Here is a 25,119-nt window from a genome sequence, read left to right as displayed (position 1 = left end):
AGCCCGCACGGCCTCAGGCCCGTACGGGCCCCACCACGTGTCGGCCGCACGTGGTCTGGCGTGTGACTAGGCCGGGGTCGGCCTAGGTCCGGAGTCACCGGTGCAGGCCCTCGCCGTTAGAGTGCAAGACCGACGCTAGAACAAGCCGCATCGACACTAAATGTGACGTGTGGTGGTCGCCGGAGGCGAGGTGCCGACGTCATTTTTTTTGCAAAAATTTTAAAACAACATTTTTCGAAATTTCGGCCAAACGTTAGCCGATTACAACTTTTTGGTCCAACATACAATTGACCCAATTTTCGCACCCCCAAAAAGATCGTGACCCGAATTTTTCGAAAATGCGGTTCAATTTTTCGAAACACTATCGGGATCACGGATTTTCGAAAAATCGTGTTGAAAGAATAGTAGTGGCGAAAACTATGATATTCTCTTTGTTAAATATCCGCATGAAAAGATTCGAACTCATGACCTTTAGCTATGATACCATGTGAGATTATATAAGATCACTATCAACTGTTCTAAAAATTTAAACTGTTAAATGAAAGTGTGGTTTAATATTTAATTACTCTAACATATACCTTCCTTTCGATCGAACTTTTTTAATGCCGAAATATTTTCGGTCAACTTTGGTCAAACGCTAGATAAAATAAGATGGTTACACATGTGGAACCTTCCATAGATTCAAACATTATTCCGAGACCCATAGGTCCTACAGTTGTAAGTTCCAAGTTTCAAAAACATGAAATTGGCACCTATAGCGTAAATTCTAAAGCAAGGCAAACCCCCTACTAACCCTCGATAATATTAGATAGTTACACATGTGGAACCTTCCATAGATTCAAACATTGTTCCAAAACCTCATAGGTCATTCGGGTGTAGGTTCTAAGTTCCAAAAACATGAAATTGGCACACGTAGCGTAAGTTCTAAAGTAAGGCAAACCTCCTACTATGAACTTGCGCATTCTTACACATACTAGCTTTCCGAAAATTGATCAAATTCCTAATTTCTCATCACGACGGCTCGAGTTTTTCAAGTGAAAGTTTAGTCATTTGATGATTGAAAATGATCAAAATCGAAATGTGTATAACCCAATTGCAATTTTTTTTTTTGCGCTTGATAATATCAAAAGTCGAACCTGTGTTATGCATCTAATCCGTATGTTTGTTTCTTAACCACTAAGTAGATCTCGTGTGGTTATGTGTAATCATCTGTGACTTCACATATAAGAAAAAGAAAGTAAGAGACTATCTACACGTTTGGTTGCACTAATAATGAATTCGTCATGATATATATATACACCCAAAGCTTTAATATCTATTTCTATATTGTCAAAATCTCTTTCTCCCCCAACTCTATCAAGTTTCAGATTTTATTAATCATAATTGAAAATTATTCATTCGCCAATTTTCATATTAATGACGATAGATTTAGTTGTATCATTAATAATGTAAAGATGTAATAATCATCTAAGTGAATTTTTGCACTCACAAAAAGATCATGACCTGAATTCTTCGTATCTTCGAGTTCATATACTTTTCTCGATCATCAATTTATCTATTTAAAACACAAGGACTCCGAACCGCGCTCAAATATTTGAATAGTTGAAGTCAAGCGACGATCAACATGACCAAAATTGCATTGTCCCATTTATTGTCTACCGCTTTTCTATTTTACAAGCTGACCAGTCTATTAGTTGATAAATTACCAACGAAATAACAATTTTACCATAAATTCCATGGTAAAAATTATCAATTGCCTTTAGATTTTGCGCGTTGCCCTATTTAATTTTCAGTAACTTACCAACAGGTATTCATTTTATCACTTTAAAGTCGCAAAAATGATTTTCGAATTCGATAAGAGATTGTCATGTGCTTTTAAATTTTTACAAGTGAAGTATACACAACTTTACCAACACATTACAATCGTCTTTGGAGAAGAAAGAATGAGAACACAGCTTTATGGAAAGCTCAGGAAGAAGATAACTTGCTGAATGAAGCCAGGCGAGGTGCAAGGTTTGTTTGCTGTATAAGCAATGGCTCGCTGAGTTTGATGGGATTCGTGCTTTACGCAGGAATCGAAGTGAAGAGTTTTTCTCGCGAAAATGCGGGGATTTAGAGAGTGAGATTCATGGGAAGGACATGATCAATAGCGACCGCAAGATTCATTAGCCGAATTACAAGGTTCCCAGAAGGTGGCGCCGCCTCAGTTTGAAGAGGAGCCCTCATGCTATGCATCTCCGCTTGGTGATCCAAACTCGCACTGGCGATAAGGGGTGGCGACACATCGACTGATCAGCTATAGGGAGGATCAAATGACTCCGCTCTACGAATCTTCGTGCTAAGAACTGATGACTGTCCTAACTGTTGGCAGTTTTGGGACCTCGAAGTCTTGGAAGGTAAGCAATCATGCCGAAACCGAACTATTCCTGAGAATTGAGCAAATAAGAAAGACGAACAAGTGAAGATGAATGAAGGCAAGAGCGAACACAGAACACCCAACTAAACACAAACCACTCTAATGAGGAAGAAGCCCATGACAGATCAAATTTTCGGATATGGGAGTTCATGTGGTGTGAGGAAGGCGGGTTATGTCCTGAAAGACCTGCAGTCTCTTTCTCCTCGGTTGTCCTACTTTCTTCACAGGCACGGCATCAGAAACCCGGTTGTTTCCTTGAAGTGAGCCACCATCCGCCTTCTTGGACTCTAATAGCATGACTGAGTTTAATTCCTGTTTCTGGATCTGGTTGAAGTTCAAAGAGCGTCGAACTGCTGAGCGGCCCGAGCTCCTTGGTGAAAATGTTAAAGTTCGGCTTAAATTCTCCATCAGAGTCCGTTCATGGGAAGAATGACCTACAATGTTGATATCTAGATTCTCATCATTGAACCCCTCTTCATCTTCGTGATACGCACCGCGAAAACTCCTTGTCGGAGTTTGATAAGAAGAAGGTTTCTGAGGCGAGTTGTCCCACAGGTGCACAGGAGGATCAGTCAGATCTTGTTCCTCTTCCTCAGCCATGTCGGCCCAACTCTTCTTTTGCTCGTCCACCCAGAAACTCTTCCCTGCAACAACTAGTTCATCTATTAAATGAGAATCCGCCATGACTTTTTCTGAAAAGCATTTAATTCTAGCATTAACAGATAACTTACCACCAGAATCTTTTATGTCGTTGGTGGAAGTTTTGACCAATTCTGCAGGATCTTCCTTGCTGGATCCATCCATGACTACGCTGTGAATCATATTCTCGTCATAATTCTTCGGCTCGGCCATTGCCACAGAACAATTTCTAACCATTTTTGTCTCTCCAGTTAAAGTGGCCTTCGACTTGGATTCTGATTCTCTACATGAAGCCAGGGAAGCATATAAGCTCCTACAGGTATGCCTCCTTGATTCCCCAGGAGAAAATTCGATATTTCTCTTAACAGAAGCCGGTGAAGCAGACACACTCCTGCTCGACGAACTCCGACCCACCTCATTTGTCTCAGTACAGTTTTCCTTGGCATGGAGATTTCCCGGTGAGACATATCTCAGTGGAGTTCCAAAGTGGGAAACTTCTCTCCAGTTACCACTGAATATGGTTTCTGAAGATGACCGAGCTTCACCCCGGGATAGCACACCGTTTCTCTCATTTAAGATCCATGTTTCTTCTCCATGTCCATATGCAATGGTTGTTGAGGCAACCGACCAAGCTCCACGATTGATAACCCTTGAATTTTTACACTCGAGTGATGTAAAGGGTCTTTGGATCTCCTTGTGATCGTCTTTGTTCTGCTTAATTGACAGCAATTCGATCTCATTCAGCATCTGAAGGGCACGATCAAAAGATTTAGCATAGGAATCGTCCATGTCACTATCGCTGCATGAACCTCTGACTGCATCCAGTACTGCTTTCGCTTCGGCTATTTTGTTCATGCGCATCAAACAGATAGCCAAGTTGCACTGCTTATTCTTATCTGGCTCCAGATACAAGGCTTCGCTGAAATCAAATGCATACAATGAACATAAAAAAGAAGAACCTTTTCTTCATTTGTAAGCATAAAATGTTTAATGATAAAGATGCCATCTCATCAAGAGCATACCGGTAAAGTCCTTCGGCAATCTCATAATTGTTTAGCTGCAAGTGAGCCCAGGCCAAGTTCCCCATTATCCTGCATAACATTAAGAAGCAGGCACTGTAAACGGACCAAATGATCAAGCGGAACAAAGAATATGAAAACTTTGGCTACTCATAAGGACCTCGATATCTCTTGTTCCCTTGTTACTTGGATTTTCTTCCCTTGTGATCTTGCCGTCTTTGTTCGGCTCACACTGAACCCCTTCCCTTCTTCAATGACCCGCAGTTTATGCTGAAGCATTTCGATCTCTTCTTCAATCCGTCCAGACCTCTGCATAATGCACATATCAAATGTATAAAGTGTGTAAATTGTCTCTCTTAAATCACGGGTGAGCCTCTAAAACCAAATTGACATCCCTTCATGTATTAAAACTAACATATCCTAAGAGTATAACGAAGTTTTTGATCCAACAAGAGCCCTCAAATCTGGTTGTGCAATTAAAAGATAGTTTCACCTCGCAAAGCAAATCGTCGAAAAACAAAGTAAAGTGATACACACGAGAAACTAATAAAACTACTTGTGCAGTATATCAGCGACATTACCTTGTAGAGTTCGATCAGCACATTGTCCAGAGATTCCTGAGAATCGAAGGGGCAGAGATGGCGGAAAGACTTGATGGCCTCGATCGCCTCGTCCGACCGGTTCAGCTGTTTCATCACGATCGCCATGTCCTTCAGCGCACTGTCTACTCGGTCCCCCGCATTTATAGCGGCCCAGAACAGAGAGATGGCCTTACTCGGATCCTTATCTATCAACTGAAATCAAGAACAGAAAAATCGATTCGACCGCGACCCATTAAAAGACAATCCAACTCATACAAGATCCGAGGGACAACCGCGACCCATCATAAGCTCGTCCTGAAGAGACTCTGTCACGCAACCACATGAGCACCCTCGTGCGCGAAAAAGGGACGTATAAATTCTATATTTACTTAAGATCTGCTCCACTTGCGCCTACCGATCAACGATCACAAGATTACCAAACGAAATATACTGATTCATCGGAACCAAATCACACCAATTTTACTAAGGACTACACCAGCAACACCATATGATCGCAAAGAACTAACTACAGGCTACAGCAAACAGTAACGAAAGGAAAGATCCTTGAAGGAGGCGTCTAAAGATCACATAATAACAGGAACACGACCTCGATGATCGCACCAAATTCAAGATCAGGACGATCAGTGAAATCAAGAAAAGGAGAAGTAAAGTTGGGGCACTTACTTGGACTCTCTTGGCCTTGACGTAGGGTGAGTCGCCGGCAGGCACTTTGTGAATGATGTGGAAGAGATCCGGCGGCGGCAAGGGCCGCTTCCTCTCCGACATCAGCGCCGCCGCCGCCGTCGCCGGAGGGACCGGCGGCCTCAGCATGGCCCGCTTCGGCGGCTGCGGCGTGAAGTAGCCCCTCGCCGGGAAATTCTCCCTGTTGCCGCCCCACATGATCAGGGTATCCCCGCTCGCCTATCCTCCGATCACCCGCCACCGGCGGAGCGCGAGACGAGATCGAAGTCCCCTCGTTTGCAGAAAGAGAAAGCTCTTTTTCCCGTCGATCTAAAGAAAGAAAGGAAGGAAGGAAGGAAGTGAAAAAAGGAAGAGCGAGAGAAAGAGAAATTGTGCAGAGCAAATTGAAATGAATCGGGAACGGAAAAGACGATGGGAGGCGTTTTTATAACTAGTACTAGCCGTTGGGGGGCGGGACCTGCTCTCGCATGTGCGTGCTTCGGCTCGTGCGTGACCAAGACCCCCGAGAATGAACGGATCCAATGCCCAAAAAAAAATTTGACCCAAAAAAAAAAAATTGGGTTAGTACCATAAAAAATCCAGACCGGTACACCTGTGACACCAAACTAATTTTTTGACCACCAAGAACCACAAACTGATACACATGCGACAAATTTACTCTCAATTTATTTCCGTTAAATTTTACCGTCAAATTATTTTATTAAATGACACGCGGCAGTTGATTGGTGTGCCCGTTTTATGCTTTACCCTCCGTTTCTCACACGTGTACCAATTTGTGATTTTTTGCGGTATTAATCCAATTTAATGGAAACTAACGGAGGGTAAATTTGTTACAAATGTACCGGTATGGGATTTTTAGAGGTCAAAATATTAGTTTGGGGTAAATTTATCATAGGTGTACTAATTTTGGATTTTTTATGATCAAAAAATTAATTTGGAGTAAAATTATCACAATTATACTAGTTTGGGGTTTTTCGTGGTATTAACCCAAAAAAATTTCACTTGGGGACAATTCATAATTTCATTATCGTTAAGGGGAGAAGATTAAGCTCTCGCTAATCTCCTCTCCGGGATCAAGTAAGACTCGAACCTAATCGGAGTGAGAGTGGTCCGAGCATGAACTTTTATTGCGGCAATAGCACTTTTTATTGCATAAAGTGTCGCTAATGCCATGAAATAATTTTCCCGATCATCTTGTAATTATGGGAAAATGATACGACACAAATAGTTCCTGAATTTTGGTCAAATGTGCAATGCGGTCCTTAAACTTTCAATTTTTTTAATGTGGTCCATAAACTTTTAATTTATTTGATGCAGTCCCTGAACTTTTGGTACATATTCAATTTAGTCGCCGAACTATATGAAAATGTGTAATTTAGTTCTTCCATTAATTCAGGATCAGTGACTATATTGAACATTTTAATATAGTTCAGAAGCTACACATTAAGTATGTATCAAAAGTCCATAGAACATATTGAACAAATTAAAAGTTAAGGTGCCAATTAAACATTAGGCTAAAATTCAGGGATCACATTAAACAAATTAAAAATTTAAGAACTACATAGCACATTGTTGCCAAAATTTAGGGATTATCTACTAATGAACCGCTACATGTGACACTGGCACCTATGGCAAAGGTGATTGAAAAGAAAAAAAGTGATTGTCGCATATTTGTTTCACCTATTTGGTAGGATATGAGTATGTTCATAATTTATCTTTTTCGGGAAAAAAAGATTTTACCCCCTCAACTTTTAACTTCAAACACGTCTTGCTCTAAATCCGTACACTTTACCCAACCGAACTCACAAATTGTTACGATTGTCACAATTTTTCAGTTAAAACAAGGAAGGCGCGATATGCTTAATTTGAAAACAAAAAATTGATCAAAATGCGTGGCGCGATGCAATGTCCAAAAAACGAAAACTATTTTCGCTAATGATTTTATAATATCCGTTCAAAGTTAGACTTAGTTTGAAGAAATATCGGGAGTTGAAGGTTTTGGAGGCGTTATTCGTACAAATACCGCAAAAGGTGGTTTGAACTGCACTTATTTAGCCATTAGCGACACTTTTGAAATGCTGCCAAAAGTACTTGAGAGGCAACCGATCGACCCACACGATGGTCAGGCGGGCGCATGAAAGTTGCAAAAGGTGGTTTGAACGGCACTCATTTAGCCATTATCCATGCACTTCTTTGACTAGACCGAATTGGCAAACAAAAGGAGATTTAAGACTAAATTGGTACAATTGTAATAGATTGAGACCCTAGAGGTTTTATTTACACCAAAATCCATGCTACACTCGTCGTTAGACATATCTAAAGGTTTTCTTAACCCTTTATTTAATAACATATGGGAAATCGGGAATGACGACATATATAGATCAGATCATGACTTATCAAAGCCTTCCTTCCAGTAAGACAATCCATGACCGGGCGCTTGATGTTCCCATTGTTCTCCTTCAGCAATTTCTTGCTCACCTCCTTGTTACAGCAAACCCTGCATTTTCAAGTTTCCGAGAAGTCGACTGCCTGAACTAGAATCAAATAAGGTATGCAATGGACCAGATGAATAAAAAAGAGAGTGAGTGTCATGTACCATCTCCTGCAACTCTCCAAGTTTAGGATCCTGTTTGGCAACATCGCGGAGATCATCCACGGACTGCTCCAAAGTTGTAGGCGTTCATCCTCGGTATCTCCTTGTTCAAGTCCACCCGGTTGAAGCCCCGTCTCCTCCAGCTTCTTCAGGAGCGACCTTTCTACCGCCTCAGTATCGCTACCGACGACCTGGGATGGTGCGGATGAAGAAGCCATGCACACAAGGAGGCACCACCGCACCAGTTGCAGCAGCAATTGGTCACGTGGCTCGACTTTCACTACAGGGTACGAACCGGGTCCAAAGTCCTTAGCAGGAGCAGTGGCTGATACTCCTTGGCCAACCAGCAAATTGTCGTTGAAGGGAAAGTTGAGCTTCTGCTCCTCCTTGTGCTGCTCGACGACCATCGGCCGAACTGGTTTCAGCAACCGTGTTGGAGTTGTCATTTCCAAAGAAGTCAGAACCTACAGCAGGCGGAACATTCATGACTAGGATTTCGGAGAGCTTTGAGCCATCACTTTCAGCAGGCAGATTCAGGTTCAAGCCCTGGAGGCTACCACAGAGTGAATCCTTCAGGGAATCATCAACCCGCACGAAGAAATCAAAATGAGTTGGGTATGGCGAGGAAAACTCGTAGCGAAAGACGAGAATTCAACAGGAAGCGGCTTTACCCGAATCAGAGCCCAAACACGCCGGCCGAACTTATGTCCTGAAGTAGATGCCATCGTCCAGAAGGAAATGTACCGACCAGGCGAAACTGGTGCTGTAATATCAATGGCAATGTCCAGCTTCCCATCTACTGTCGACATACACCTTGAGCTGGAACCTGGCGGCTCTTTTTGGGCAAAAACATAGAAGATATGAAAAGCTTACCGTGCAGCACTGTCGAGATACATGGTCTAGTGTGTCGAACAGTCATGGAAAACAATGGGTCAGAAATTTCAAATGCCTAGAATGAACAAATCATGCTTTTACTCAATTTCCACTGAATCAGCATCACTGAATTTGTCTCTTCCAATCTCGACCAGTTGTGCTCCCTGATACCAAACAAAATTTCCATCATTGCCCATACGCCATATCTTGGTGAAGGGGGTCGACAGTGCCGTCACAGTGACATCCATTTATCAATTACCGTATGTAATGAGTTTACAAGTGATATGTGTCAGAAAACTCAAAGCGGATAATTGTAAAACAAAAAAAAATTAAACCATATGACAATTTGTCAATTTAGTCCTAAACCATTTAAGGATTTGTTACCATAGTCCTTCCGGCCAAACTTTAGTGGAAATGATTATACTGGCAACTTGCCAAAAGGTTTAAGATTAAATCGACAAAACTGCTTTATGACCGAATTGGTTGATAGGTTTCTGACTCTTTGACAATTTTCCTGAATTCAGAGTAATCCATCAATAAGCATAACTACCATAGTATATTTATATATATATATATATATATATATATATATATATATATATATAAACATTGAAACTGGTTTCGACTTGGTAAGGTACTAAAACTAAAAAACCATTCGACAGGAAAATGTCATAAGTTCATCATAACCTTTATTTATTTAGTAACATACGGGAAATTGGGAATGATGACATATATAGATCATATCATAACTAATCAAGCCTTCCTCCCAGTAAGAATATCCATGACCAGGCACTCGATGTTCCCATTGTTCTTCTTCAGCAATTTCTTGTTCACCTCCTTGTTACAGAAATCCTACATGCTCGATCATAAAATCCTCAAGAAAAGTATTAGAAAAGTCCTAAACCTATTGCGTTGATGCCAATTTAGTCCTAAACCTTTTTTTAGTGTCAATTTAGTCCTAAACATTTTATTTTTGTGCCAATTCAGTCATTCCTGCTAATTTTGGCCAGATATTACCGACGTGGACGCCGATCGACCTATGTTGCACTGCCGGTGCTGACGTGAATAATTTTTAATAATATTTTAATATTTATCGATTTTTGAATTATTTTTTCTGATTTTTTTTCTTTTTTTCAATTTTTCTACCTTTGGCCAGTGACTGACCACAGGCGATGGCCGGCCACTAGGCAGGTTGACCTCGCTTGGGTGAGGTCACCGTCGCTCGCCACAAACGAGGCTCGGCCGACTCTCTAGATCGGCTCTCGCCCAGGCCACAACGACCTCGTTGGGTGCCGCTTTGAATTTTCTGCGAAATCAAACGACCCTTTACTCTATTTTATTTTCGTGTATCATATGATATGACTCTTGGCATCCCTTTGTCCCGTTCGTAGGATAACTTTCCTTAGAGGGCTGTTGATGATTGGACTGAAAGGTTTCGCAATTCATTGGTGGTTTTGACCGGTGTTGGCCCCTTCCAGATCAGAAGATATTTTGGCTGTTCATAATAATTTTTTTTTTCCATTTTATTCACCTTTTTTCCTTTTTTTGGACCAAAAAAACCCTTTTTTTTTCTCAGTGTAGCAAGAATAAGGCAACGAGTTTGGTATAGGAAATTCTAGTTTATTAGCATAGGAAAATGAATTATCTTTTTCTGCAATCAAGAAAATATTAATGAAATAAGAATAAAAAAAGAATAAAAAAGACGCATTAACAACAAACTAATTTGCATCATAAGCCTTAACATGCGACACTTGGAACGAAGCGCTACTTCTATATGAACACGTTGGGAACTACGCCGTTTCATTTGGATAGAGCGATTCGAGAAAGAACATCAGTAATTCGATTATCGGGAAAAAGATAAGCGATAGATCGGCTAACGCGCAATGCCCCGTAAATGTTGTTAGAAGAGAGGAGAAGAGAAATCGAGAACATCGGTTTTTCGTCCCGATCGCTCTATTTTTCGAGGGCTTCATAGTAAAACCCATCCGTCCATTCTCTTCCTGCCCTCAAAGCAAATGAAAATTGCGGCGACAATATGGGTTCGCCGATCCATATTTCCACTCGCGCTTGCCGGATCGAGCTTAAAACGGGTCGCTTCGATTCTATGGACGGGGGCTATATCGGGTCGCAAAGAGCATGTACCAACTAAAAATGGATCTAAATGGGACTTGACTCAGATCCATCCTTTTAAAGCATTTGAATCAAAGGTTTGGGATGGTGGGGAAAATGGGCCAAATGGTACCTGGTTCTTTCATCGGACGTCACCTTTACCTTCTTTTGGAAAAGAAAGTTCTAGTGGCCTAGAGTGGGGCACCTCAAGCACCCCAAGTTACCCCAAATTGGCTACTAGCATGAAAGAGAAAAAGAAAAGCATGCCAAAATCTAGAGAAAAAATGGGTTAGTATGAATTAAATATGTCGATTTGAGTTGATCCATTTTCGACCCATCCGGTCCCGACCCCGCTTGTGAGTATGAAAAGTCTGGACTGATATTCGAATCGCCCTTATTATCATTCTTCCATTCCCTCCGAATGCCCTCCAACCAAGCATCTGATACAATTCTGGACCAATCGCTACATAAAAATCGAAGAATTCGCGACGAATCTCGTACCGATGGTTCCGTTCGATTCCTCATTAGCATTTCCCTCCGGACTAATCGAGCAATTAATTATGTCACTTCCTATCTCGACCTTTGCTTATCAATATTTCAATCAGATCCCGCACGAGTGTTTGTCTGCAAAATAATTTGAGCCATAAACTCATTTCTTGAAGGCTTCGTTTGTTTCGATAAAAATAAATTATTTGAAAAATATTTTCCTAAAATATAATCGCTTATATCGCTTGAAAAAATTTGCCAGTGAAAAATGTTTTTGTTATCGATAGCAATTTATGTCTAAACATTTTCATAGACGACGAAAATAATTTCCGTTCATTCATTTTTATAAGCGATAAAAATGATCAATCATTTATTTTTCGCGAAATAAATGCACCCTTAATGTCTCTTAACCCGTTCATACGAGAGTCGTTCCACCGAATTAAATCGAGGTATTATGTTCTTCCTAAATTAATCATAAAACATCTTTAATCTTTTCTGATGAAATCGCTTGACACGTGTCAACATACATAAAAGCAGAAAGCACATACGATGCTTTTATGCAACAAATCGAGGAGTCGCTTCCTCGAAGAGGCGACCAACTTGCGGGAGTCGCTTCCTCTATGAGGTGACCGCCCCGCGATGGTTAGGCATGACCATGGTTATTATTATTCCTTTTTCTTAAATATGAAAAATTGGTTATTTATATTATATATATAATCTAGTTTGATGACACAATGATAAACATTATACGGGGTAAGATATATCCTCCTTCGCTAGTCTTATAAGTACGATATAAGAAATTTCACCGTGTTTTTATGTGATCTGGCGTTAGTTTGTCCAATCAACAAATTTAGGCGACCAAACATAGCCTTGATAATAAAATTAAGAAGGGCTAAAATCACCAAAAACCTTAAACTAGTGTATCCGTGTCACATTTACCTTAAACTAATTATCTTGTCACAAAAATTCCTGAACCGGTTTACCCACATCACATTTACTACAAACTAGTTTTCGCATCATAAAAAATTCTAAACTGATACATCCGTATCACATTTACCCGAATTGGAGGTGTCAGATTTTAAACGAGAGAACCCTCAAAGTGAATTTTAAAGATTTTCGGATTTTGTCCATCACATTTTCAATTCGCCCTGGATGGAATTTTTAGGTAAAAAACAGAAATTTTTATGCGTGTCATCTTACATCGATCCCATGTTTGCCCTTTTGAGTTTTAGCAAAAATTCCAATGATAAACATTATACGGGATAAGATATATCCTCCTTCGCTAGTCTTATAAGTACGATATTAGAAATTTCACCATGTTTTTATGTGATCTGGCGTTATTTTGTCCAATCAACAAATTTAGGCGACCAAACATAGCCTTGATAATAAAATTAAGAAGGGCTAAAATCACCAAAAACCTTAAACTAGTGCATCCGTGTCACATTTACTATAAACTAATTATTTTGTTACAAAAATCCCTGAACCGATACACCCGTACCATATTTACTACAAATCAATTTTTGTGTTGTAAAAAACTCCAAACTGGTACATTCGTATCACATTTGCCCTCAAACTGGTACATTCATGTCATATTTATCCAAACCGGAGGTGTCAGATTTTAAATGAGAGAACCCTCGAAGTGAATTTTAAAGCTTTCCGGATTTTGTCCATTACATTCTCAATTCGTTCTAGATGTTTTTTTAGGTAAAAAAATCATTTTTTACGTGGGTCATCTTACATCGATCCCATGCTGCCCTTTTGAGTTTTAGCTAAAACAAAATTTTTCCTTTTGAGGAAAAAAAATTGATTGTAAAATCTTCATTACATTAAAACGGGTAGATTGACAAAAAAAATTCACCACGCATGAAGGAGGGTGGCATTGAAGTGCCACTCGCGCCTTCACCTACCCCCACTTCGTACTAAGGGTGCAAAAGCACCCAGCGAGCCGGGTTTTTCCCGACATTTTTTTTTCTTTCGGGTCGGTTCGGTTCGACCTAATTCGAAATAACTAAATTTAAAAAATAGACTGAAAATTAAAACTCCACGAAAGGAGAACACTAAACATTTCTGCTTTGGGAACATTTGGTTGAAATTGATGAATCGAGTTTCGTAGTAATTGTACTTGTGTCAAAATCGTGTTTGCTGATATGATATTAATTTGCTGTTGATCGAGTCATTTATATATTTTCAAACTTACCGAGAAAGAGGATGAGGATTTATTTTCATGGAAAGTAGTTTATTAGCGGCACCCATTATCTAAATCATCAAATTTGAAACGAGCGATGTCTCCAAAATTTTCCAAAAATGCCTTACATAAGCAAAAGCTTAAAAAAAAAAAATCGATGCACATCCCTAATGTCGCTAATTTGCTGTAATATTCTAAATATTGTTTGACAAAATTGATGAGCATCCGAATTCTTTACGTATCTACCGTTTATAATCTTACAGATATTTATAGAAAGATAAATGCGTGTTAATACTCTTCCCCTAGTTTGAATGAATATTTGAAAAAATTAAAACGCAATGGATGAAAACAAATATATAAATGCGTTAAATTGATTAACCAGCCAAAATTCCTTCTGTTTCAGCGATCGAATAAAACACTTTTTCTCATTCGACCCAAAAAAAAAACAGAGTAAAATACTTTTTCTTCGACCAAAAAACAAAATAAAAAACCTAAAAAAAAAACTTTTCGGAAATTCCATTCGGGACCCCAAGTGGGGCCCACATGAAGCGGCGCGTCGTGGCGTGGCGGTGGCGCGGGGTTCGCGACGGTTCTCCTCCTCCTTTTCGCAGCACACAGCCTTCAGCCGGAAGTTGTTTGGCCGCCACGCGCTTCTCCCGGCGTCTGGGATGCACGTAACGTGATTTATGAATTTTTAATTTATTTAATGTAATTTATAAATTTTAACTTAACGTTCATCGGGGGCAGCGCCCCCCCCTTCTCTTCCCTTCCCCTGAAACTCTCTCAACAGTCACACCACAGTCACGGCGACGACCGAGCCTCACTTGCTCTTCTCTCTCGCCGCAGCGCCGATTCCCCCTCCACCGCCGCCCGCCGCCGCTCGCCGACCGCCGCCACCTCTCGCCGCCCGCCGATTCGATAGCCTCCGGCCTCCGGCGAGGTCTCTCCATGCGCATTCCTCCGTAATCGCAAAGGTAGAAATGACCGTCTCTCTCTCTCTCTCTCTCGCGAGCGAGCGAGCAACTCCTTGTTCGGTTTTCTCTTCCGCGCCCCTTCTCGAGCCGGTACTCCGTTAGGTTTCCCCCACCGCTCGCGAGCTCGAGCGGATGTGCTGCTTTCCGGTTCGGAACGGTTCGTCGCGGCGGTTCGCGAATGCGCCCGACGTCGTCGGAGACAATCGAGAGCTTACCTCCGCAAATTCTTACTGTTTTCATGCGTCGTTTCGTCGGAGAATCGAGTTTTTTGTTCGTTTGAGCCCGAACGGAGGTGCGACTTTCGGTTCGGAATGGCTCGTCGCGGCGGTTCGCGAATGCGGCCGACGTCGTCGGAGACAATCGAGAGCTTTTCTCCGCAAATTCTTACTGTTTTCATGCGTCGCTTCGTCGGAGAATCGAGTTTTATGTTCGTTTGTCTGAATATGTTGACGGAGGAGAGTAGTCGGTGCTTGATCGCGGTGCGAGTTGTTTTCTCTGCGTATCGTGTCGCTCATTAGTTCGTCGCTGTCCGAGCGCAGGAGTTCGTGCATGGGAAGTTCGGGGGCTGCAGCTCCGGAGGGGAAGAAGGCGACGATCACGCCGAAAGCTGTTATATACCAGAAGTATGGAATCAGGGCTTCGTATGAAGTGGAGGAAGTTCCAGAGGTTGTTCAAAATGGGTGTCCGGGACTGTGCATCCCGCAAAAGGGCCCTTGCCTGTATCGCTGCCGGTTGAACCTTCCTGAACTTTCCATTCTCTCTGGAACTTTCAAGAAAAAGAAGGATGCTGAGCAAGATGCTGCCGAGATGGCTCTTCGGAAGGTTGTCCATTTGGCGCTACTATTTCTTATTTGATCACATTGTCTGCAATTGGCAATTGCCTCGTGCTACTTTACCCTGTGGACGTTTGATGTTTAGTGTGAAGTGATTTCGAGCTTTAAAGAGTTCGTATCATCGTTGTTTATCGCTAACTGCATTATATGTTTGTCTTATCTCAATGATATTACATTGGAATTCTTGTTTCTCTTGTTATTCGTGAATCGCTTTAAGAATCTTTGTGGATCGTTCATTACGGTTAGCCGTTCAATATTTTGCAATGTTCATATCAGGGAAAACAAACGTTAGCTTTTTTCTGGCATGGCATTTCTACCTTGGTTTGGTGTTGTCTTTGGCAGGATGTAAAGTGTGCTTGCTTTCATCCTTGGTTTCCCTCCAACAGCAATTTCTGTTTGAATAGCTGTTCTATGAACTACTCCTTCAAATATACATTCATCTAGATATGTATGTTGAGTATATTCTTTCATATGCCTTTTATTTAGTAACAGAATTCTGTTGGAATGCTATTTGAAACTGGGTGTCATTACCACTCCTGCATCTGGTTTTACAATGGAGATTAATGCAAATAAAATTTGCCTTTAAGAGTACCCCTTGTTCTGTACTGTTTTGTCTAGAGATATATAATCAGAAGAAGCATTACAGAGTACAATATAGTTTCTGTTAGAAATGATCCTGGCACAAACTTTTGGGTTTTCTCTACATTTTTACTGTAATGGAAAACAAATTACAACAAACTATGGTCTAGAGATGTGATTCTTTCCACAAAGTATGGTCTGGATGTATGGCCCCAGAAAGATACTGGAATCCAGAGATAGAGTAAAGGACTCCTCGTTTCATCTGACTGAGTTAATCATCATTCTCAGGATGCCAACATTTAGGTGTTTAGTGTATTTATGAAACAGAGTAGCTTGAATCCCTTGGAATCATTGATTTTATTTGACACTCGGACATGAAATTATAATTAGACTTTGCACTGATCCTCATTAGGAGATAGATCCTTTCTTAGGAACATTGGCTGAAACAGTTGATTAGTGGCCAACCAGCAATTTAGGTGCCATCAGTCAAATTAGTCTGTCTTATGGAATTTATGCACCATCATATGACTGGTTGTCTAAGGGTGATCATGAAGTTTGCTAACTTTGTCTTACAAAGTGTAGCATGGGCATTGGGAATGGGTTTGACAATGATGTGTTGTTTGGGTAGTCGTGGAGGGTCCTATATACATATTTGAGAGCCATGGTTTTGGCCAAAGTTTTCATATAAGTGGGATGAGGAAGTTCTAATTTTCCTTCCTCTTTGTATTATGTTTTATGTTCGAGATTTACTGCTATTCAAATCAGTCTCTTCTTTTGCGAATTTCTTTCTACTTAATCTGTGTCTTGTTCTGCAGCTGGGTATTCATCCTTTAACGCACAATCCCGATGTACCTGATGCAGGGGAAGAATTAGTTTCTCGGGTTGCATATTTATTCTCTAATGAGGTTTGTATCCTTTTAAGTATGCATTAGTGCCTCAAATAAGCTAATTAGAGGATGGCAATATGTCATCTCAGCATTGCTGCATTAAAAACATGTTGTTTGTAATAGCTTCTTGTACATGATCTACATTGTCTATTTAATCCCTTTGCCGCTTTTATATTATCTGAAGATTCTTGGGTTGTTGATGCTGATCATTGGCAATCATTCGAGCTTGGAGCCGTGATTTTAGTTGCGTGATGAATTTTATTGCAGTTCCATTGTTGAGCTGTTTTTAACCAGGAAAAGGAAAAGAACTTATTGTCCTTCTAGATTAATCATGTTAAGAATGATGGGGATGGGTGGGTTAGGGGGCAATCGTCCTAAATTCAACTGGTAGTATGCATGTTATTGTTTCCACAATTTCTTTTATCTGGCTGTGGAACTTTTTTGCTCATTCTTGGCACCAAGTACATTCTTTTGACAACCTGTTCATTATGATACAGTTCCTTGCATCTCAACATCCGCTGAGTGGTCACTTTAAAGCTGCTTTAATCCGAGAAGGTGATCTCTATGGTGCAGTTCCTGTTTCTGTGATTGCTGTCTATGATGGGAAGATCAGTACTTTATGTAAACTAATTGATCCTAAGGTGGAGTCAAATCCCTGTTTGGTAATCTCTTTTGTTCTGCGAGCTGCTGCAACGTTACCTACCCTGATTACTGCTACTGAAGGACAGCTTTGGATTCGGAGGCAAAATCCGTACCCTCCTGAGGTTATAGAGCCATTGTTAGTTGAACAATCTTCCATTCTTGGTAGTGTATGCGTTCAGGCCTTATTAATTCCAAGTTCATTGAATGAGGATATCAAGCCTGTAACTTTAAATGTTTCCTCGTCCGCGTACTACCTGGATGTCATTGCACAAAAGCTTGGTCTGCTTGATGCTTCTAAGATCCTAGTCTCACGGTAAGTGCGATCTCCTTATTCCTCACTCCCCGCCTATGCCCCACTTAAAAAACAAAGGAAGGAAAGAAGGAGGGGGGGGGGGGGGGGGGTTCTTGAAATATCACGTCCTTTATTAATTCTTGATGTACTGAAGTTGTATATTTTCTGGTGGACAGTCCTATAGGAAAAGCTTCTTCCGAGACAAGATTGTATTTTGTTGCTTCTGACTTGCAGTTTGTGGAGCCATCATCAGATCTGGATGGAAAGAAACCTGATATTTTTGAAGGCTCTATGAATACTAGGGCTAGTTATTTAGCTGGTCAAGAGGTCTATGGTGGTGCAATTCTGGCATCAATTGGATTTACATGGAAGTCCAAAGACCTTTTTCACGAAGATGTATTCTTGAAGTTATATTACAGGTACTTCGGATGAGCAAAGGTTTCTTTGCCAAACAGTTTTAGTTTGAATGCTAAAGTAGCTTAGGAAGTATTTTCTCACTTTTGCAAAGTCAAGGCAAATAGCTTCTTGAGTAATATGAATCTTGCATCATTCATTCTTTGCAACTCTTAAATGCTTATACAATCCATTTTGCAACTGCTTGTGCAGAATGCTCATTTATAAGACACCAAGTGGACCTTACAAGTTGTCTAGAGAGTCAACAACTGCCGCAGAGTTGCCAGTTGTTTTCACAATAAAGAGTAACTGGAGGGGTACTTTCCCAAGGGAAATTCTCTGTACATTCTGTCGTCAGCATCGATTGTCTGAACCTGTCTTCACTATTTCAAGATATCCTGTAAAAGCACTGTCTGACTTGTCTGGATCACAAAAGAAGCTGAAAGTTACAGAATCGACGGAGGACACAGGGCACACAAATGAAAATGCTGCTAATCATGGTGACAATGAAACTGTGGAATCAGTGAGCAACTTCAGATGTGAAGTAAAAGTTCTGTCAAAGCTACAGGATCTGTTATTGCAGTGTTCTCCCAAAGATTCTTACAGGAAAGAGACTGATTGTATTCAGAATGCTTCTCTGAAAGTTCTCTCCTGGTTGAGTTCATATTTTCAGGATTTTAATATGCCATTGGAGAAGCTTAATTCATTAGCTGATGCGATCAACATAAAGTTTAATCCCCAACATTTATTTAAGGAATTTAAGTTCTGCTCCACCATGTACCTCAACCAGCGAAGAACAATTAAAGCCAACAATTGTGTTGATGTTCCACAAGCCACAGGAGAACATGAAAATTATCTGCTAAGGATAGAAGGGCCAGAATCAGGCATCTGTCCATCTAATGGGTTCTTGGCATGCATATGTTATTCTGCATGTTTGGTGACAGAAGTTGGGCATACAAAGGAACTTATTGAAAGTTCTCATGAATTTGAATTTGAGATGGGGGCCAGAGCAGTTAATCCTCATGTTGAAGCAGCTGTGGCTCAGATGTCTGTTGGTCAGTCTGCATTTTTCTTGGTAGATTTGCCCTCCCAAGAGCTAATTTTGGCCGCTGCTAATGATTCTGCAAGGGCACTTTCATTAATTAACTCAAGTCAGTTACTCTTCCTTTTATCTCATGGTTACAGCCTGGTTGAATTGTTGTCATGTCACTTGACATGATATCTTTTCTTTTCGTCATCATAATTCATGATTGTTTTGTTGGACCAAGAACCACATTCTTAAGACATGTTGTACTTAATTCATTAACCTTTGAATTTTAAGAAAATCAACGGGAAGTTGTTTTTTCGTTCTAAGCAGCCGTTTGACATTAAGGATCTTGAACTTCATTCTGTTGCATTATTATCCACTCCTTTGCTGCTTTTCATATGATAATGATTGGGTCTTGCATTTCGTCCAATGCTTGCTGTTACAGATATGTGCTGCTTGGAATACTGCATCACCTTATTGAGATTTTCATGTGATAATGATTGGGTCTTGCATTTTGTCCAATGTTCTTGATGTTACAGATATGTGCCGCTTGGAATACTGCATCACCTTATTGAAGGTAACAGAGCCTCTGGAGGACAGAATGGAGCAGGCCCTTTTTAGCCCTCCTCTTTCAAAGCAACGGGTTGAATATGCTGTGGAACACATTAAGAAATCTGGCGCAACTACTTTGGTACCTGTTCAGTTCGCATTGTCTCGGCTCAAAACTGTCTAATTTTGGAATGACAGCAGATATTTAGCTTCTCAGCTTGCTTTTGCAGGTTGATTTTGGTTGTGGCTCTGGAAGTTTGCTGGAATCCCTGTTGGACTATCCAACCTCGCTGAGAAAGATTGTTGGCGTTGACCTCTCACTCAAGAGTCTTAGTCGTGCAGCAAAGGTTTCTTCTTTTTTCTTTTGTAATCTAAAACCACATTTCTTTTCAAGTTCTCTCACAAAGACAGTTGTTTAAGTGTGAGAGGGATTTTGTGAATTAAACCTACTTCCTTTCACATCCACTAGAAAGTTATATAAAATAAAACTGCGCGGAATCTAGTCTGCTCCGGATGGTAGTGAACCAATTTTCGTGTAATGAATTTAGAATCATTCGCTAAATGTCATGATGGTTCTTTGGTCATCTTATTATCTACATGATGACAGGAGTTAGGTAGATTTGCATTTGCGACTATGAGATACAGAAACTTAGGATTTGCATGTTCATGTACTTACATAGAGGAAGAGCATCTTCTTGATGTCTTTCATACATTTTAAAAGTATATGAAGACAAATCCAAATGGGTAATTAACCAACAACAAATAACTGGGCCTTTTCTTCACTATATAGGGTAAGTTATGCAGATCTTTTATATTGTTGCCTTTTGCATAGTTAAGTACTCGAGAGTTGAAATTTTTTCTGAAGCATTTGTTCATGCATTTTTAGGTGAAATTGTGCTACTGGTCATCTACATCCTATCATAAAGCCTCATCTTCTTACTTGGGCTGCTGATGTGCAATTGTTCATTGTTTCATGTGTACCAAGAGAAAATTCTGAGTGGTAGCAATATGGATTCAAGTGGTTTTAGATAGGCTAATGATCAGAGTCATGGTTAATTTAAAACAGGATTCGATACCTTTTCTAATTAGTATTTTCTAGTTCCAAAAGTTTGTTGTGAAGTTGATGATTAGACAACATAAATTGATCTTTCTGCTGAACATGCGCATAATTTTGTTTTTCTTTTCATTTATGCTTGAATTAGACCTGTCAGAACTATAACAAAATCCTGATCATTCAAATTCTTGTATTGCAAATATTCCTCTGTAATTGCCAGGAAGAAGTAACAAGATTGGAACACTTCACAATCCACAAAAGTACAATGCTGCTACTGCTGCTGTGTGCTGTTATTTAATTTCTGGCAACCTATGGCCCCAAATGACTATAATCTTTAAATCCTCCTGTTTCTACAAGTCTCTTTTCATGCACTATGCAGTTAATTCCACTTGCAACACAAACTATCATATCATCCTGGAGGTTGCGCCTTACTGATTTGCTTTTATTAACACTTGCGACACCTTTCAACTGAAAAGCTTCCTCTCATATTTCAGAACTTTTTGTATCCTTTGTTTTTTATAATAATTCAGCCAGTATAGGAGAATGTTGCATTTCTATTTATCAGTTAACCATACAAGATGGCACTTGTTTGCTCTCTTGTTGATAACTTGTCTTTTGAAGGGCTTTTTCTCTTCCATTATTGTAGGTATTGCACTCGAAGTTAAGCAGAAGTTGTGATGCTGACTTGCCATGCAGAGGCATCCAGTCTGCAACACTTTATGATGGTTCAATCCTTGTCTTTGATCCTCGTATCTGTGGTTTTGACATTGGCACTTGCCTGGAGGTATGACTTAATTATTTGTTCTCCTTGTAAATAATGTGGAGTCGAATTGTTTGAGTGTCTGCTATTCCTTCTATAACCATGATAGTCTTTCCTGTTGCATTCACTGTTCGAGTTCAATATTTTCTACATTCATTTACTTTCTCTGCACTTTATGCCCATCCTTTCTGTTGCTGATGTTGCAAAGTAATGCACCAGTGAATTTATTATGGAGATATGACTTAATGATGTTTAATTTCCTCATTTCAAAGACATATTCTGTTTTCCACAAGCTAATTGGAGTCGAATGCAAGGAGATGAGATGAGGAGAAAGAGAGAGAGAATTCAACTGAAAAAGCTCCATGCGAAGATGCATATTCTTCATAGGAATTGAGAAAATTAAATTTTTCGTTTGCATATGCCAGTTTTGGAAGATGACCATTTTGACTTTGTCTCACAAAACGTATCTTAGTCATATTATAATCTTACAGAAGTTCCTCTTGAACTTAATCTGCATCCTACATTTGTTCTAGAAGCTAGATGCATATCTTCGTCGCATCTCTTCCATTCATATCCAAAGTTCTTACATTTCGACCTTTCGTTTTTTTGTAAAATTGAGCAGATATGACACTTTTTCGCTTCTTTAACGTTTACTTTTGTTTCATTAGTGCCTCATCTCACATTAAACGTTAATGTAATTGGTTTTTGTCTTGGACTAGAAACTTCAAGCTGGCATTGGTGTTTGTGTCATAATCATTTTAGTTAAATGAGTATTAAATGGATCAAGTGAGGGTTGTTACTGACTTTGATGGTATGAACATGACATGTCTAGCGACTTTGTCAAATCTTTCAACGCTAGCATAGATTGGTTATTAAATAGGTTACATGATGCAATATCTATAAAATGTCTAGTTAATTAATCTAACGAGTTTTCATAACTTATGTGACTGACCTGTGTAATGCAGCATGTGAGTTCTTATCTTTACATGGTTTTTCGTTGAAAAAAGACGAATATTTGTGCATGCCTGTGAGTTCTTATAGTGCACACATATCATGTTATACACATTTTAATAACTTTTAAAGTATAAGTGATCTGAATGAGAAATAAACAAACTGATGTTAGAATTTCCATGTTTAAATGTTTATAAGCATGCTGTGGCAATTGCATAACTTATGTATTATGAAATGAGGATGATTAGACCCAGCGAATACATGATTCACTACACTATATGACCATGGCATCTAGATTGATCCTCTAACTGCCAGTCCTAGAAAGCCCAGGATTTCAGTGTCTCCTTTCTTGAATCAAGTTTTCTGCCTGGTTATGATTGTTTGTATTGCTATTTACTGAACATGAATGGTGAACACGAGGTCCAGAAGTACTTAAATCCGATCCATCGTCGCCTCTGAAAGTTGCTCACCTTCAGGGAACGCCACTTAAGTAGCAGTTGAATAGTCTTGACTGCATCCATCAGAAGCAGAAGCAGTGTCTTGAATATAGTCAGAGTCACTGTTGTTCATCTGATGTTACTTTTAGTTTGATGGGTATTAGGAGTGAGTCGGTATCTACAACTACTTATAAAAGATCGTGGCCTGTTGATATTTGGTACAGTTTAGATTCTATCATCTGGTTCTTAATTTCAGTGTGTTTCATTGTAGTTCATTATCTGTACTGCTGTTTGTCGAATGTTCACATAACACGTCGATGTTGAAGATTCAAGTGCTGTTGCTCGGGACGTGTGCTAGTACATGCAGAGACATGTATTTGCTTTGTAGGAGCTCAGTTGCTAGATGTACTTACAATTGAAATGCTTTAGGTGATCGAGCACATGGAGGAAGATCAGGCATCTCTATTTGGAGATCTCGTGCTGAGCTCATTTCGGCCCAGTGTTCTGATCGTGTCCACACCAAACTATGAATACAATGTCATACTCCAGAAATCTGATCTGTCAAGCCAAGAGGAGGCAGCAGAGGGGAAAGGGCAGTTGGAGTCTTGTAGATTCCGCAACCACGATCACAAGTTCGAGTGGACCAGAGAGCAATTCGGCTTGTGGGCAAGGAACTTGGCCTCGAGGAACAACTACGGCGTCGAGTTCAGCGGTGTCGGTGGTTCTGTTGACCGCGAACCCGGGTTCGCTTCACAGATCGCTCTTTTCAAAAGATTGCCTCAGCGAGACGAGCGTATCGAGGACGAGGAACCAGTTCGTCACTACAATGTTATTTGGGAATGGAGTAGATGCGAGACATCTGAATCTTTCGATTGATGAGTTTCGTAGACTGTACAGATTTTGATCGGACCGCACGAGGCTAGAGTGGACAAAGAGCTAACGTGGGAAGCGACTGGATATAGGTGGCATCGTTTTTGTTTTTCGGGGGATGACGGAACAGGCTATACAACTGTACATGATTGATTGTTCGAAAGGGCACTGTTACTATGCTTCGGGATCAGAAGATTTTCATTTCTGATTCTGGTCTGTCTTTCGTCGGCAATAGCAATCTCGCTTCATGTTATGGAGCACGGACTAACCATTGATTCATTGAAACTCTTTTAAGTAGGACAAGCACAGGCACATTCGAACCGATCAGACACCTTTTCCTGAAAATCACTGGTTCTTTTAGGTATTTTTTTTTTATTTTTTTTAGCTGCTCTGGTATGCTGGATAAGAACTAAGAAGTGACGAGCAAGAGGAGCGATTATGGGCCGTTTGATTCAACTTTTCAAATGTTACTTGGGGAAATGCAAATATTTTTAGGTTAAAGTCCCTTGGGGTAATGTTAGTGGCGTTTGGTTGTAAAGCTATTTTGGCCCAAGTAGTGTTTGGTAAATTTTTTTTTGCAAAAAGGCTTTGGAAATTATCTTTTTTATTAAAAAAAAAAGACCTACCCTTCGCTAGAGCCGGCGAAGGCCTACGGTCGCCGGCGAGCTAGATCTAGCGCTGGCGGCCGTCGCCCGAGGTCGGGTGACCCCCGGCGAGCTAGATCTATCGTCGGCGGTTGTTGCCTGAGGCTAGGCGACCCTCGGTGAGGGTCGCACGACCTCAGGCGCCGACTCGATCCGGTGTTGGCCGCCCTTGCCGGCCTTCCTTGCCGGCCGCCTCACGAAGAAGATGAACAGTATCAAGAGGGGCAAAATCGAAATAAGCCAAAATAAGTGAGGGTAGTTTTGGAAAAAAAAATTTGGGATCAGCATTTATGGAATACTGAAAGCCCAAAGCTGGTCTGGATCAGCTTTGGACTTTTGGCATTCCAAATGCTAGCATTTTGCCAATGCTAGGTCGAAAGTTGAACCAAATGGAGCCTATGTATATACATATTGCTAGAACTAAAAGGGACCAAAACCCGCAGAGACGGCCCTGCGGCGGTTTCTGTAAGCGAGATGTCGGCTTCAGTAACTTTTCTTTGTTTTGTTGAGTGCAAATTTCGCTTTCGACGTCCGAGCAGTGGCCGAAAGGAAAATTTAGTTAAACTGCTCATTGTCGGCCCCCCCGCGATTCGTTTACAAATGATTATTAGCACACTCAAGCAG

General features: G+C 40.5%; 2 protein-coding genes across 3 annotated transcripts; one reads left to right on the top strand and one right to left on the bottom strand.

The window, feature by feature from the left end:
- Nucleotides 1–1,962: 1,962 nt before the first annotated feature.
- LOC115684171 (uncharacterized) lies at nucleotides 1,963–5,735 on the bottom strand. Of its 2 annotated transcripts, none has more exons than XM_056305927.1 (6): nucleotides 5,340–5,735; nucleotides 4,656–4,868; nucleotides 4,235–4,383; nucleotides 4,078–4,146; nucleotides 3,148–3,974; nucleotides 1,963–3,069 (listed from the first exon to the last, which is right to left on the bottom strand). In XM_056305927.1, exons 1-6 carry the CDS (start codon nucleotides 5,553–5,555, stop codon nucleotides 2,564–2,566), a joined length of 1,980 nt encoding a protein of 659 aa, XP_056161902.1. In that variant the 5' UTR covers nucleotides 5,556–5,735; the 3' UTR covers nucleotides 1,963–2,563. The 2 variants fall into 2 exon arrangements, with proteins under 2 accessions (XP_056161902.1, XP_030464735.2); XM_030608875.2 differs by having other exon boundaries at nucleotides 1,963–3,060.
- An 8,731-nt stretch (nucleotides 5,736–14,466) lies between these two features.
- Nucleotides 14,467–24,215, top strand: LOC115684170 (small RNA 2'-O-methyltransferase). Its single transcript, XM_056305955.1, has 10 exons — nucleotides 14,467–14,577; nucleotides 15,117–15,399; nucleotides 16,805–16,894; nucleotides 17,374–17,831; nucleotides 17,987–18,229; nucleotides 18,417–19,354; nucleotides 19,770–19,921; nucleotides 20,010–20,126; nucleotides 21,480–21,617; nucleotides 23,411–24,215. Exons 2-10 carry the CDS (start codon nucleotides 15,127–15,129, stop codon nucleotides 23,855–23,857), a joined length of 2,856 nt encoding a protein of 951 aa, XP_056161930.1. The 5' UTR covers nucleotides 14,467–14,577; nucleotides 15,117–15,126; the 3' UTR covers nucleotides 23,858–24,215.
- Nucleotides 24,216–25,119: the final 904 nt, after the last annotated feature.

The sequence above is a fragment of the Syzygium oleosum genome, unplaced genomic scaffold (genome assembly GCF_021117445.2).
Source record: "Syzygium oleosum isolate NSW1041296 unplaced genomic scaffold, Sole_v2.1 Sole_v2.40, whole genome shotgun sequence".
In the NCBI taxonomy this organism is placed as follows: Eukaryota; Viridiplantae; Streptophyta; class Magnoliopsida; order Myrtales; family Myrtaceae; genus Syzygium; species Syzygium oleosum.
This window is presented reverse-complemented; position numbering and strand designations above follow the sequence as displayed.